This window comes from Taeniopygia guttata, chromosome 37, assembly GCF_048771995.1.
Source record: "Taeniopygia guttata chromosome 37, bTaeGut7.mat, whole genome shotgun sequence".
In the NCBI taxonomy this organism is placed as follows: domain Eukaryota; kingdom Metazoa; phylum Chordata; class Aves; order Passeriformes; family Estrildidae; genus Taeniopygia; species Taeniopygia guttata.
The window spans coordinates 1,518,898-1,534,460 of record NC_133062.1 but is presented as its reverse complement, the minus strand read 5'-3'; the positions used below and the strand labels follow the sequence as shown (position 1 = coordinate 1,534,460).

General features: G+C 56.0%; 1 protein-coding gene across 1 annotated transcript in view; it reads right to left on the bottom strand.

Moving 5' to 3' along the window:
• Positions 1 to 15,563, bottom strand: part of SHANK1 (SH3 and multiple ankyrin repeat domains 1) — a 74,432-nt gene that overhangs the window by 33,752 nt on the left and 25,117 nt on the right. Inside the window, exons 7-14 of the mRNA XM_072921452.1 lie at positions 14,393 to 14,560; positions 12,622 to 12,738; positions 11,039 to 11,116; positions 10,045 to 10,111; positions 8,537 to 8,813; positions 6,293 to 6,471; positions 2,409 to 2,522; positions 179 to 254 (exon numbers count right to left, since the gene is read on the bottom strand). Coding sequence (XP_072777553.1) covers positions 179 to 254; positions 2,409 to 2,522; positions 6,293 to 6,471; positions 8,537 to 8,813; positions 10,045 to 10,111; positions 11,039 to 11,116; positions 12,622 to 12,738; positions 14,393 to 14,560 — 1,076 coding nt within the window. The remainder of the gene's footprint in view (positions 1 to 178; positions 255 to 2,408; positions 2,523 to 6,292; positions 6,472 to 8,536; positions 8,814 to 10,044; positions 10,112 to 11,038; positions 11,117 to 12,621; positions 12,739 to 14,392; positions 14,561 to 15,563) is intronic.

Below are 15,563 nucleotides of genomic sequence, written 5' to 3'. Positions count from 1 at the left end.
AATTTTGGGAATTTTGGGGTTGCAGTTTGAGGAAATAATTTGGGTTTTTTGGGGCTTTTTTCTGGTTTTTTGGGTTTTTTTTTTCCGAATCTTTTGGATTTTTGGGATTTTTGGGGTCCCTGAGTAGGAATTTTGGGAATTTTGGGAATTTTGGGAATTTTTGGGGTTCAGGTCTCACCTGGGGGCGTCGAAGCTGTCGTAGGATCCCACGGTGTAGTGGCGGAAGAGGCGCTTCGCCTTCTCGCTGCGCGACTCTGCCGGAGATTTGGGGGATTTTGGGGGATTTTTGGGGTTTTTGGGGGGATTTGGGGGATTTTTGGGGTATTTAGGAGTTTTTTGGGGTTTTGGGGGTTTTTTTGGGGGCGATTTTTTGAGGTTTTTTGGGGGTTTTGTTTTTTTTTTTTGTGGGTTTTTTGTGGGGTTTTTTGGGGCTTTTTTGTGGGATTTTTGGGGGTTTTGGGATTTTTTTTGTGGTTTTTTGGGGCTTTTTTGGGATTTTTTGGGGGTTTTTGGGGGGGTTTGGGGGATTTTTTGTGGGTTTTTTTGGGGCTTTTTTGGGGATTTTGGGTTTTTTTCAGTTTTTTGGGGGGTTATTTGGGTTTTTTTGGGCAGTTTTTGGGTCTTTTTGGGGGAATTTTGGGATTTTTGGGGGGTTTTTGGGGCGGTTTTCGGGCTTTTGGAATTTTTGGTGGTTTTGGGGGTTTTTTTGGGGCTTTTTTTGTGGCTCTTTGGGGTTTTTGGGGTTTTTTTGTGTGTTTTGGGGGGGATTTTTGAGATTTTGGGGGGATATTTTGGTTTTTTGGGGGGGAATTTTGGGGGTTTTGGGGGCTTTTTTGTGGCTTTTTGGGGTTTTGAGGGTTTTTTGGGGATATTTGGGGTTTTTTTGGGTTTTTGGGGATATTTGGGGTTTTTTGGGGTTTTTGGGGTTTTTGGGGGGGATTTTTGGGGTTTGTTGGGTTTTTTTGTGGGGTTTTTTGAGGTTTTTTGTGGGGATTTTGGGGATTTTTTGGGGTTTTTTTTGGGTTTTTTGGGGATTTTTTAGGGCATTTGGGGGGTTTTGGGGGATATTCGGGGCTTTTGGGGGTTCTTGGGGGATATTTGGTGGTTTTGGGGGTTTTTTGGGGTAGTTTTTTTGGGATTTGGGTTTTTTTTTTGTTTTTGGGGATTTTTTAGGGATTTTTGGGTTTTCGGGGGGGATTTTTGGGGGATATTTGGGGGTTTTGGGGGATTTTGGGGTTTTTGGGCTTTTGGGCTTTTTTTGGGTTTTGGGGGGATTTTTGGGTTTTTTTGGGGTCTTTTTGGGGTTTTTTTTGGGGTTCGGGGATTTTTGGGATTTTGGGGGGATTTTTTTGGGTTTTTGGGGTTTCTTTGTGGTTTGGGGGCGTTTTGGGGGGATTTTGGTTTTTTTTTGGGTTTTTTTGGATTTTGGGGTTTTTTGGGGGGATTTTTGGGGTTTCTGGGGTTTTTTGGGGGGGGGTTTAGGGGGATTTTAGGGGTTTGGGGGGAATCTGGGGTTTTTGGGGGTTTTGGGGGATTCGGGGGATTTTTTGGGTTTTTGAGGACTTTTTGGGGTTTTGGGGGGATATTTGGGGTTTTTTGGGGTTATTTGGGGAATTTTTGTGGGTTTTGGGTCAGAGGGATTGGGGGATTTGGGGTGTTTGGGGCTTTTTGGGATTTTTTGGGATTTTTTGGTTTTTTTGGGGGAATTTTTGGGATTTTTTGGGGTTTTGGGGATTTTTGGTTTTTGTTGGGGTTTTTGGGGGTTTTTTTGGGGTTTTCTTTGGGGGTTTTGGGGTTTTTTGGGGTTTTTTTTTTGATTTTTGGGGGTTTTGGGGTTTTTGGGGATCTTTGGGGGGTTTCTTGGGATTTTTTGGGCATTTTTGGGGGTTTTTGGGGTTTTGGCTCAGAGGGGTTGGGGGATTTGGGGGATTTTGGGGGATTTGGGGAGTTTTGGGGGGTTTTTGGGGTCCGGGGGGGTTTTTGGGGTCTGGGTTGGATTTTTGGGGTCTGGGAAGGGTTTTTGGGGGTCCGGGGGGATTTTTTGGGGTCCGGGGAGGGTTTTGGGGTCCAGGGAGGGTTTTGGGGTCTGGGAAGGTTTTTTGGGGTCCAGGGGTGGATTTTGGGGTCCGGGGTGGGTTTTTGGGGTCCGGGAAGGGTTTTTGGGGTCCGGGGGGGGTTTTGGGGTACGGGAAGGATTTTTGGGGGTCCGGGGGTTTTTGGGGTCCGGGGGTGGGTTTTGGGGTCCGGGGAGGGTTTTTGGGGACCGGGAAGGGTTTTTGGGGTCCGGGAAGGATTTTTGGGGGTCCGGGGAGGGTTTTTGGGGTACGGGGGGGGGGGTTTTGGGGTCCGGGGGGGGGTTTTGGGGTCCGGAGAAGGTTTTTGGGGTCCAGGTGGGATTTTTGGGGTACCTGATTTTCCCTCGGGGGTCCGGGGCGGCACCTCCTCCACGCACTCGGACGGGAACCACCCGACCCGGCCCCGGGCCTGACCCTCCCAAAATCCGCCCTCGCCCACGCTCAGCACTGCGGGGGACCCCAAAATCAGAGACACCCCAAAACCCCACCCAGAAACACCAAAATCCCACCCAGAAACCCCAAAAATCCCACCCAGAAACACCAAAAACCCAAAAAACCCCACCCAAAAAACCCAAAATCCCCCATAGGAGCCCCAAAATCCGCCCTCGCCCACGCTCAGCACTGCGGGGGACCCCAAAATCAGAGACACCCCAAAAACCCCCAAATACATCCCAAGAAACCCCAAAACCCCCAAAAAACCCACCCAGAAGCCCCAAAACCCCCAAAAATCCACCCAGAAACCCCAAAAAACCCACCCAGAAACCCCAAAACCCCCAAAAAACCCACCCAGAAACCCCAAAAACCCCAAAATCCCACCCAGAAACACCAAAAATCCCAAAAAAAACCCCAAAAAATCCACCCAGAAACCCCAAAAACCCCCCAAAAAACCCAAAAAACCCCAAATCCCCCCAAGGAACCCCAAAATCCGCCCTCGGCCACGCTCGGCACTGCAGGGGCACCCCAAAATCAGAGACACCCCAAAAACCCCAAAATAACCCCCAAAAAAACCGAAACCCCACCCAGAAACCCCAAACCCCCCAAAAACCCCCAAATTCCCCCAAAATTCCCCAAAATCCCCCCTAAAAACCCCCAAATTCCCCCAAAACCCTCTCAGACCCCCCAAAAATCCCAAATCCCACCCCCCAAAAAATCCCAAAAATGAGAAACTCACCCAAAAAAACCCCAAAACCACCAAAAAACCCCAAAAAACCCCAAATCCCAAATCCCAACCCCAAAAAATCCCAAAAATGAGGAACTCACCCAAAAAAATCCCCTCAGAACCCCCCAAAAACCCAAAAATCCCAAAATTCCCCCAAAATTCCCCAAAATCCCCCCTAAAACCCCCCCAAAAAACCCCAAATCCCCCCAAAACCCCCTCAGACCCCCCAAAAATCCCAAATCCCACCCCCCAAAAAATCCCAAAACTCTCCCCAAAATCCACCCAAAAACCCCAAAAATTAAAAAAACCCAAAATCCCCCCAAAAAACCCCAAACCCCCCAAAATCCCAAATCCCACCCCCCAAACAACCCCAAACATGAGAAACTCCACCCGAAAAACCCCAAAAAAGCAAAAAATATTTTTTTTGTTTTTTTGGGGTTTTTTAGGGGATTTTTGGTTTGGTTTTTTTTTGAGATTTTTTTGAGATTTTTTTTTTAAATATTTATGGGTTTTTTTGGATTTTTTGGGGTTTTTTAGGGGATTTTTTTGGGTTTTTTTTAGAGGATTTCTGGGGTGTTTTTATGGGATTTCTGGGGTGTTTTTTTAGGGGATTTTTGGGGGTTTTTTAGGGGATTTTTGGTTGGTTTTAGGGATTTATTGGGGTTTTTTGGGGTATTTTTGGGTTTTTTTTTAGGGATTTGTTGGGATTTTTTTGGAGAGTTTTTGGGGTTTTTTTGGGTATTTATTGGGATTTTTTTGGGATATTTTAGGGATTTATTAAGATTTTTTGGACGGTTTTTGGAGGTTTCTTATGGGTTTATTGGGATATTTTGGGTTTTTTAGGGATTTATTGGGAGTTTTTTGGGGTTTTTTTATGGGTTTATTGGGTTTTTTTGGGTATTTTTGGGGGTTTGTTTAGGGATTTATTGAGATGTTTTTGGGTATATTTTGGGTTTTTTAAGGGATTTATTGGGATTTTTTGGGGGTTTTTTGGGGGCTATTTTGTGGATATTTTGTGGATATTTTGGGGATATTTTGGGGCTATTTTGGGCCTATTTGGGGGAGATTTTGGGGTTTTTCGGGGATATTTTGGGATTTCTGCTGATTTTTAAGGCATTTCGAGGAGCAGTTCTGGGAGTTTTTTGGGGAGGGGTCCCGGGATTTTTTAGGGATTTATTGGGATTTTTTTGGGGCTTTTTTAGGGATTTATTGGAAATTTTGGGGTTTTTTTGGGGCAGTTTATTGGGATATTTTTGGGTTTTTTTTAGGGATTTATTGGCATTTTTGAGGGATTTTTTTTGGGTTTTTTAGGGATTTATTGGGATCTTTGGGGGGTTTTTTGTGGATATTTTGGGGCTATTTTGGGGCTATTTTCGGGCTATTTTGGGGATATTTTGGGCATACTTTGGGGCTATTTTGGGGACTTTTTCAGGATTTTTTTGGATATTTTTGAGGCTATTTTGGGGCTATTTTGTGGATATTTTGGGGATACTTTGGGGCCATTTTGGGGCTACTTTGGGGATATTTTGGGGGATTTTTGGACCCCCAGACCCACCCTTGATGTGCTCGCCCTTGCTGAGGCTCAGCTCGCCCTCGCCCTGGGGGGGATTTTTTGGGGATATTTTTGGGGATTTTTTGTGGATATTTCAGGGCTATTTCGGGGCTGTTTTTGGGGGTTTTTGGGGGCTGTTTTTGGGGTTTTTGGGGTCTGTTTTTGGGGTTTTCAGGACCCCCTGACCCACCCTTGATGCGCTCGCCCCGCTGAGGCTGAGCTCGGCCTCGCCCTGGGGGGGATTTTTTGGGGGATATTTTAGGGCTATTTCGGGGATATTTTTGGTGCTATTTTGGGATATTTTTGGGGCTATTTTTGGGATATTTTTGGGGTTTTTGGGGTCCCCAGACCCACCCTTGATGCGCTCGCCCTTGCTGAGGCTCAGCTCGCCCTCGCCCTGGGGGGGATTTTTTGGGGGATTTATTGGGATTTTTGGGGGTTATTTTGGCGATAATTTGTGGATATTTTGGGGCTATTTTGGGGCTGTTTTTGGGATATTTCAGGGATATTTTGAGGACACTTTGGGGATTTTTTGGCGATATTTTGGGGATACTTCAGGGCTATTTTGGGGATATTTTGGGAACTTTTTCAGGAATTTTTGGGATATTCTTGGTGCTATTTTGTGGATATTTTGGGGCTATTTTGGGATATTTTTGGGCCCCCCGACCCACCCTTGATGCGCTCGCCCTTGCTGAGGCTCAGCTCGCCCTCGCCCTGGGGGGGATATTTTGTGGATATTTTTGGGGCTATTTCAGGACTATTTTGAGATATTTTTGGGATATTTTTGGGGCTATTTTGGGACTATTTTTGGGGTTCCCAGACCCACCCTTGATGCGCTCGCCCTTGCTGAGGCTCAGCTCGCCCTCGCCCTGGGGGGGATATTTTTGGGGCTATTTTGGGGATTTTTTGTGGATATTTCAGAGCTATTTCGGGGATATTTTGGGGATATTTTTGGGGCTATTTTGGGATATTTTTGGGCTCCCCGACCCACCCTTGATGCGCTCGCCCTTGCTGAGGCTCAGCTCGCCCTCGCCCTGGGGGGGATTTTTTGGGGATATTTTAGGTCTATTTCGGGGATATTTTTGGTGCTATTTTGGGATATTTTTGGGATATTTTTTGGGATATTTTGGGGGTTTTTGGGGCTCCCAGACCCACCCTTGATGCGCTCGCCCCGCTGAGGCTGAGCTCGGCCTCGCCCTGGGGGGGATTTTTTGGGGATATTTTTGGGGCTATTTCAGGACTATTTTGGGATATTTTTGGGGCTATTTTGGGGCTGTTTTTGGGATATTTTGGGGCCCCCCGACCCACCCTTGATGCGCTCGCCCTTGCTGAGGCTCAGCTCGCCCTCGCCCTGGAGGGGATATTTTGTGGATATTTTTGGGGCTATTTCAGGACTATTTTGGGATATTTTTGGGGCTATTTTGGGGTTATTTTGGGATATTTTTGGGGCTATTTCAGGGCTATTTTGGGGCTGTTTTTGGGGGGTTTTTGGACCCCCCGACCCACCCTTGATGCGCTCGCCCTTGCTGAGGCTCAGCTCGCCCTCGCCCTGCGCCTGGTACGGTCTCACCGCCAGGAAGGTCCGGCCGGGCACGGCCGAGTAAAGTTTCCTCTTCACTCCCCGCGACCCCAAAGTGCCCCCGGGGGTCCCCCCCGGGCCGGGGTCACGGCTGAGGCCGCTGGAGCTGAGGGGGGGAGGGGAAACACGGGTGAGACCCCCGGGAAGGGAACGGGAGACGCGGATTTGGGGTTCCCGGGGCTGGAATTGGGGTCTGGGGACTCAAAAGGGGTTGGGGGGCTGGTTTGGGGGTCTGGGGTCGCGATTTGGGGTCCCAGAGTCACGATTTGGGGTCCGGGGTCCAGATTTGGGGTCTGGGGTCCTGGTTTGGGGTCATAGAGTCACGATTTGGGGTCTGGGGTCCCGATTTGGGGGTTGGCATCCAGATTTGGGGTCTGGGGTCCGATTTGGGGGTTGGGGTCACTGATTTGGGGTCTGGGGTCGCAATTTGGGGTCCCTGAGTCCCAATTTGGGGTTCCAGAGTCACAATTTGGGGTCTGGGGTCACTGATTTGGGGTCTGGGGTCCCGATTTGGGGTCTGGGGTCGCGATTTGGGGTCTGGGGTCCCAATTTGGGGTCTGGGGTCCCGATTTGGGGTCTGGGGTCACTGATTTGGGGTTTGGGGTCCCAATTTGGGGTCTGGGGTCCCAATTTGGGGTCCCAGAGTCCCGATTTGGGGTCTGGGGTCCTGATTTGGGGTCCCAGAGTCGCGATTTTGGGTCTGGGGTCCCGATTTGGGGTCTGGGGTCACAATTTGGGGTCTGGGGTCCTGATTTGGGGTCTCTGGGTCCCAATTTGGGGTCTGGGGTCCCAATTTGGGGTCTGGGGTCCCAATTTGGGGTCTGGGGTCCCGATTTGGGGTCTGGGGTCCCGATTTGGGGTCTGCGGTCGCGATCTTGGGTCCCAGAGTCACGATTTGGGGTCTGGGGTCCCGATTTGGGGTCCCAGAGTCGCGATTTGGGGTCCCGGACCCAGACCCCCCCACCCAAACCCCAAATTTGGGGTCCCGGGGTCCCAATTTGGGGTCCCAGAGTCCCAAATTTGGGGTTCCGAATCCTCAAATGGGACCCCCAGACCCCCAAAAACGGGGGGCAGGTCCCAACCCAGGGGTCCCACCCCCCAAATCCCCCCAAATCCCCCCAAACCCGTACCTGGGCCGGCCCCGGGGCTGCCGCCGCGGCTCCTCGGGGTGCGACCCTCGGGGGTCCCAGCCCCCCAAATCCCCCCAAATCCCCCCAAATCCCCCCAAATCCCCCCCAAACCCCCCATATCCCCCCTCAAACACCCCCAGATCCCCCTCAAACCCTTCCAAATCCCCCCAAAATCCCCCCAAAAATCCCCCCCCCATACCTGGATCATTCCCAGGACTCCTCCAGGTGCCTTTTCTGGTGGTCTCAGCCCCCCAAATCCCCCCAAATCCCCCCCAAACCCCCCCAAAACCCCCCCAAACCTCCTGAAATCACCCCAAATCCCCCCAAAATCCCCCCAAATCCCCCCAAATCCCCCCCCAAACCTCCCGAAAACCCCCCAAAACCCCCCAAACCCCCCCAAATCCCGTACCTGGGCCGCCCCCGGGGCTGCCTCCGCGGCTCCTCGGGGTGCGACCCTCGGGGGTCCCAGCCCCCCAAACCCCCCCAAAATCCCCCCAAATCCCCCCAAACCCCCCCCAAACCCCCCCCAAATCCCCCCCAAAATCCCCCCCAGGTGCCCCCCCTGTACCTGGAGGCTCCTCCAGGTGCCTTTTCTGGTGGTCCCAGCCCCCCAAATCCCCCCAAATCCCCCCCCAAACCTCCCCAAAACCCTGCAAATCCCCCTCAAACCTCCCCAAGACCCCCCAAATCCCCCCAAATCCCCCCCAAACCCCCCAAACCCGTACCTGGGCCGGCCCCGGGGCTGCCGCCGCGGCTCCTCGGGGTGCCACCCTCGGGGGTCCCAGCCCCCCAAACCCCCCCAAAATCCCCCCAAATCCCCCCAAACCCCCCCCAAACCCCCCCCAAATCCCCCCCAAAATCCCCCCCAGGTGCCCCCCCTGTACCTGGAGGCTCCTCCAGGTGCCTTTTCTGGTGGTCCCAGCCCCCCAAATCCCCCCAAATCCCCCCCCAAACCTCCCCAAAACCCTGCAAATCCCCCTCAAACCTCCCCAAGACCCCCCAAATCCCCCCAAATCCCCCCCAAACCCCCCAAACCCGTACCTGGGCCGGCCCCGGGGCTGCCTCCGCGGCTCCTCGGGGTGCCGTCCCCGGGAGGGGGATCGCGCCCGCGCCCCCCGGGGGGAGCTGGAGCTCCTCAGGGTGCCCGAGGGGGGTCGGGGGGCCGGGGGGGCTCCGGGGGGACCCCTCAGGACCCACTCGGGCAGCGCCCCCCCCCCGGTGTCGCTGTTGGCCCGGAGGAGGCGCTGGGGGGGGAGGGGGAGGCCCCGGAGCCCCTCCCGGCGGCGGCCGATGAACTGGGGGCTCTCCTGGAAGGGAACTGGGGGGGATTGGGGGGTCTTAGGGGGGATTTGGGGGGATTTAGGGGGGGATTTGGGGGGGTTTGGGGGGATTTAGGGGGGTTTGGGGCTCTCCTGGAAGGGAACTGGGGGGGTTTGGGGGGTCTTAGGGGGGGTTTGGGGGGATTTGGGGCTCTCCTGGAAGGGAACTGGGGGGGATTTTGGGGGGTTTGGGGGGGATTTGGGGGGATTTAGGGGGATTTGGGGGGTCTTAGGGGGTGTTTGGGGGGATTTGGGGGGATTTAGGGGGGTTTTGGGGGGGATTTGGGGGCTCAGGAGGGGGTTTGGGGGGGTTTGGGGCTCTCCTGGAAGGGAACTGGGGGGGTTTGGGGGGGTCTTAGGGGGGGTTTGGGGGGATTTTGGGGGGTCAGGAGGGGGTTTGTGGGGGTTTGGGGAGGATTTGGGGGGGATTTGGGGGGAATTCAGGGGGTTTGAAGGGGGTTTGGGGGGGTTTGGGGAGTCAGGAGGGGGATTTGGGGGGATTTGGGGGGGATTTGGGGGGTCTTAGGGGGGGTTTGGGGTGTCAGGGGAGGATTTGGGGGGGTTTGGGGGGGTTTGAGGGGGTTTGGGGCTCTCCTGGAAGGGAACTGGGGGGAATTTTGGGGGGATTTGGGGGGGTCCGTTGGGATTTGGGGGACTTTGGGTGGGTTTGAGGAGGATTTGCGGGGTTTTGGGGGCAGGAACGGCTGCAGCCCCCAAAGTCCCTTCCAGCCCCAATGTCCCCAATGTCCCCATTGGTGTCCCCAGTGTCCCCAATGTCCCCAATGTCCCCAAATGTCCCCACTGATGTCCCCAGTGTCCCCATTGATGTCCCCACTGATGTCCCCAATGTCCCCAAATGTCCCCATTGATGTCCCCAATGTCCCCAATCCCCCCGATGTCCCCATTGATGTCCCCATGTCCCCACTGATGTCCCCGTGTCCCCACTGTCCCCAATGTCCCCAATGTCCCCAATGATGTCCCCATGTCCCCGTGTCCCCATTGATGTCCCCACTGATGTCCCCAATGTCCCCACTGTCCCCAACGTCCCCAATCCCCCAATGTCCCCAATCCCCCCAATTTCTCCATTGCTGTCCCCGTGTCCCCAGTGTCCCCAATGTCCCCAAATGTCCCCATTGATGTCCCCGTGTCCCCATTGATGTCCCCAATGTCCCCAAATGTCCCCATTGATGTCCCAATGTCCCCAATGTCCCCAATGTCCCCCCCACTCACCCACGTCACTGTCCCGGTGGTTCTTGATGAGCTCCCCCAGCTCGAAGTTCCCGGCGATGACGGCCACCTGCGGGGACAGGGACAGGGGACAGAGGGACAGGGACAGAGGGGACAGGGACAGGGACAGGGACATGGACAGGGACAGGGACACGGGGACAGGGACAGAGGGGACAGGGACAGGGACAGGGACACCGAGGGGACATTGGGGACAGGGACACGGGGACACCGAGGGGACAGGGACAGGGACAGAGGGACAGGGACAGGGACAGAGGGGACAGGGACAAAGGGGACACCGAGGGGACAGGGACAGGGGACACAGGGGACACAGGGACAGGGACAGGGACAGGGATGGGGACACAGGGACAGGGACAAGGACACAGGGACAGAGGGGACATTGGGGACAGAGGGACAGAGGGGACAGGGATGGGGACAGAGAGGGGACACTCACATGGGGCGTCACACCCTCTAAAATGTCCCCAATGGTGTCCCCAATGTCATCTGCAGCAGGGTGTCCCCACTGTCCCCAATGTCCCCAATGTCCCCACTGTCCCCAATGTCCCCAATGTCCCCAATGTCCCCACTGTCCCCAATGTCCCCACTGTCCCCAATGTCCCCAATGCCCCCGGTGTCCCCAATGTCCCCAATCCCCCCACTGTCCCCGATGTCCCCAACGTCCCCAATGTCCCCAATGTCCCCCCAATGTCCCCAATCCCCCCAATGTCCCCATGTCCCCAATGTCCCCAATGTCCCCGATGTCCCCGATGTCCCCCAACCCCCCCAATGTCCCCAATGTCCCCAATGTCCCCAATCCCCCCAACGTCCCCGACGTCCCCAAATGTCCCCGACGTCCCCGATGTCCCCAATGTCCCCAATCCCCCCAATGTCCCCAATGTCCCCAATCCCCCCACTGTCCCCAATGTCCCCAATGTCCTCAATGTCCCCAATGTCCCCAATGTCCCCACTGTCCCCATGTCCCCGGTGTCCCCAGTGTCACCTGGAATGGCGTCTGGCCGCTGTTGTTCTTCACCTCCTTGTTGGCCCCTCGGTACAGGAGGATTCGGGCGCAGCTCTCCTGGGGGGACACCGATGTCACCAACGTGTCACCAACGTGTCACCAACGTGTCACCAACGTGTCACCGGCGTGTCACCAGCGTGTCACCAACAATACGTCACCAATGTGCCACCGCCGGCGTGTCACCAAGGTCCCAACCCCCCCGTTCCCCACTGTGGCCCTCAATGTCACCCCAATGTCCCCAGTGTCCCCAGTCCCCCATGTCCCCAAACATCCCCAAATGTCCCCAATGTCCCCAATGTCCCCAATCCCCTGATGTCCCCAATGCCCCAATGTCCCTCCAATGTCCCCAGTCCCCTCAATGTCCCCAAATGTCCCCAATGTCCCAAAATGTCCCCAATGTCCCAAAATGTCCCCAATGTCACCAATGTCCTCTAGTCCCCTGATGTCCCCAATGTCCCCAGTCCCCCATGTCCCCAGTCCCCTCAATGTCCCCAATGTCCCCAATGTCACCAATGTCCCCAGTCCCCCATATCGGTGCCTTCAGTGTCCCCACAATGTCCCCAGCGTCCCCAAATGTCCCCAATCCCCTCAGTGTCACCAATCCCCTCAATGTCCCCAATGTCCCCAATCCCCGATGTCCTCAGTGTCCCCCAATAACCCAAATCACCCCAATGTCCCCAATGTCCCCGATGTCCCCAGTGTCCCTGATCCCCTCAATGTCCCCAATGTCCCCAATGTCCCCGTGGTGTCACCTTGTTGTAGAGGGCGCAGATGTGCAGCGCGGTGTTGCCGGACGCCCTTGTGTCCTCGTGTCCCCAATGTCCCCAATGTCCCCAATGTCCCCGATCCCCCCAATGTCCCCGTGTCCCCGCCAATGTCCCCAATGTCCCCGATGTCCCCAATCCCCCAATGTCCCCAATGTCCCCAATCCCCCCAATGTCCCCAATGTCCCCGATGTCCCCAATGTCCCCAATGTCCCCAATGTCCCCAATGTCCCCGATGTCCCCAATGTCCCCAATGTCCCCGATGTCCCCAATGTCCCCGGCTGTCACCTTGTTGTAGAGGGCGCAGATGTGCAGCGCGGTGTTTCCGGACGCCCCCATGTCCTCATGTCCCCAGTGTCCCTGATCCCCTCAATGTCCCCAATGTCCCCAATGTCCCCAATGTCCCCAATGTCCCCGATGTCCCCAGTGTCCCCAACATCCCTCAGTGTCCCCAATGTCCCCGATGTCCCCCAATGTCCCCAATGTCCCCAATGTCCCCAATGTCCCCAACGTCCCTGATCCCCTCAATGTCCCCAATGTCCCCAACGTCCCTTATCCCCCCAATGTCCCCAATGTCCCCGATGTCCCCGCAGTGTCACCTTGTTGTAGAGGGCGCAGATGTGCAGCGCGGTGTTTCCAGACGCCCCCGTGTCCTCGTGTCCCCAATGTCCCCAACGTCCCCGATCCCCTCAATGTCCCCAATGTCCCCAATGTCCCCGATGTCCCCAATCCCCCCGATGTCCCCAATGTCCCCAATGTCCCCAATGTCCCCGATGTCCCCAATGTCCCCAATGTCACCTTGTTGTAGAGGGCGCAGATGTGCAGCGCGGTGTTTCCGGACGCGTTCTGCGCCGCCGCCTCAGCCCCATAGAACAGCAAATGCTCCAAATGCTGCGAGTGGCCGTGCTGGCACGCCTGGGACACGGGGACATTGGGGACATTGGGGACATTGGGGACAGTGGGGACACTGGGGACACTGGGGACATCAGTGGGGATACGGGGACATCGGGGACACGGGGACATTGGGGACACTGGGGACATTGGGGACATTGGGGACATTGGGGACATTGGGGACATTGGGGGGATTGGGGCATTGGGGACATTGGGGACATTGGGGACATTGGGGACATTGGGGACATCGGGGGATTGGGGACACTGGGGACATTGGGGGTGTCAGAGGTGTTTTGGGGATTGGGGACATTGGGGACATTGGGGACATTTGAGGACATTTGGGGACATTGGGGGCATTGGGGACATTGGGAACATTTGGGGACATTGGGGACATTGGGGGACAGGGACGATGGGGTGACCCAGTGACACGGTGACGTGGCAGAGTGACAGAGTAACATGGTGACATCTGCCACTGGCAGGGTGGCACAGCGACAGGGTGACATGGTGACAGGGTGACAGCAGGATTGGGTGACACGGTGACACAGTGACAGGGTGACAGCAGGACTGGGTGATATGGTGGCAGTGTGACACGGTGACACAGCGTGACACAGGGATGGGATAAGGGGGTCACACAGTGACACAGTGACACGGTGACAATGTGACACAGGTGACAATGACAATGGCTGTCACCTGGTGTATCTCCTGCCAGCCGTTCTCGTCGGCCGTGCCGATGTGACACAGTGACACAGGGTGACACAATGACAGGGTGACAATGTGACAGGGTGACAATGTGACACAATGACACGGTGACAATGTGACAATGACACGGTGACAATGAGTGTCACCTGGTGTATCTCCTGCCAGCCGTTCTCATCGGCCGTGCCGATGTGACACAGTGACACAGGGTGACAATGTGACAGGGTGACAATGTGACAGGGTGACACAGTGACACGGTGACAATGACACGGTGACACGGTGACACGGCTGTCACCTGGTGTATCTCCTGCCAGCCGTTCTCATCGGCCGTGCCGATGTGACACGGTGACACAGGGTGACACAGGGATGGGATAAGGGGGTGACACAATGACAGGGTGACACGGTGACAATGTCACAGTGACAATGACAATGTGACACAGGTGACAATGACACAGCTGTCACCTGGTGGATCTCCTGCCAGCCGTTCTCGTCGGCAGTGCCGATGTGGGCGCGGTGACAGGATGACAATGTGACATGGTGACACAGGGTGACACAGGGATGGGATAACGGGGTGACACAATGACACGGTGACAATGACAATGTCACACAGGTGACAATGTCACGGCTGTCACCTGGTGTATCTCCTGCCAGCCGTTCTCGTCGGCCGTGCCGATGTGACACGGTGACACAGGGATGGGATAAGGGGGTGACACAATGACACAATGACACAGTGACACGGTGACACAGGGTGACACAGGGATGGGATAAGGAGGTCACACAGTGACAGGGTGACACAGTGACAATGTCACACAGGTGACAATGTCACAACTGTCACCTGGTGGATCTCCTGCCAGCCGTTCTCGTCGGCCGTGCCGATGTGACACAATGACACAGGGTGACACAGGGATGGGATAAGGGGGTCACACAATGACACAATGACAGGGTGACAGGGTGACACAGGTGACAATGTCACAGCTGTCACCTGGTGTATCTCCTGCCAGCCGTTCTCGTCGGCGGTGCCGATGTGCGCGCGGTTGTAGAGCAGCAGCTCGCAGCACCGCGGGTCCCCCCCCACCATGGCCGTGTGGTACAGGGGGGTCAGACCCCGACGGTCCTTGTAGTTCGGGGACCCCCCCAGGTCCAGCAGCGCCTGCGGGTGACAGCGCGGCACCCGTGGGACACCCAGTGACGCCCGTGGAACCCCGCAGTGGCACCCGTGGGAACCTCCCGATGACACCCATGGAACACCCCGGTGACACCCATGGGACCCCTCAGTGACACCTGTGGAACCTCCCGGTGACACCCGTGGGACCCTCCGGTGACACCCATGGGACCTCCCGGTGACACCCAGTGACACCCATGGGACCTTCTGGTGACACCCGTGGGACCCCTCAGTGACACCCAGTGACACCCGTGGGACCCCTCGGTGACGCCTGTGGGACCCCCTTGGTGATGCCCATGGAACCCCCCGGTGTCATCCATGGAACCTCTCAGTGACACCCATAGAACCCCCCGGTGACACCCATGGGACCCTCCGGTGACACCCATGGACCTCCCCTGGTGACACCCATGGAACCCCCTGGTGGCACCTGTGGGACGCCCCAGTGACACCTGTGGGACCCCCCAGTGACACCCGTGGAACCCCCTGGTGACACCCATGGGACCTCCCGGTGACACCCGTGGGACCCTCCGGTGACACCCGTGGGACCCCCCCATGACACCCGTGGGACCCCGCCCCAGTGACACCCATGGGACCTCCCGGTGACACCCATGGAACTCCCTGGTGAGACCCGTGGGACCCCCCAGTGACACCTGTGGGACTCCCCTGGTGACACCCGCGGGACCCCCCCAGTGACACCCATGGACCCCCTGGTGACACCCATGGGACCCCTCAGTGACACCCTGAGGACCCCCCAGTGACACCCATGGAAGCACCCAGTGACACCTGTGGAACCCTCCTGTGACACCCATGGGACCTCCCAGTGACACCCATGGAACTCCCCCAGTGACACCCATGGAACCCCCCAGGTGACATCACCAGACAACTCCCATGGCACCCTTGGGGTGTCACACCTGTGTCCCCAGGTGTCCCCAGCTGTCCCCAGGTGTCCCCAGGTGTCCCCAGGTGTCCCCAGGTGTCCCCAGGTGTCCCC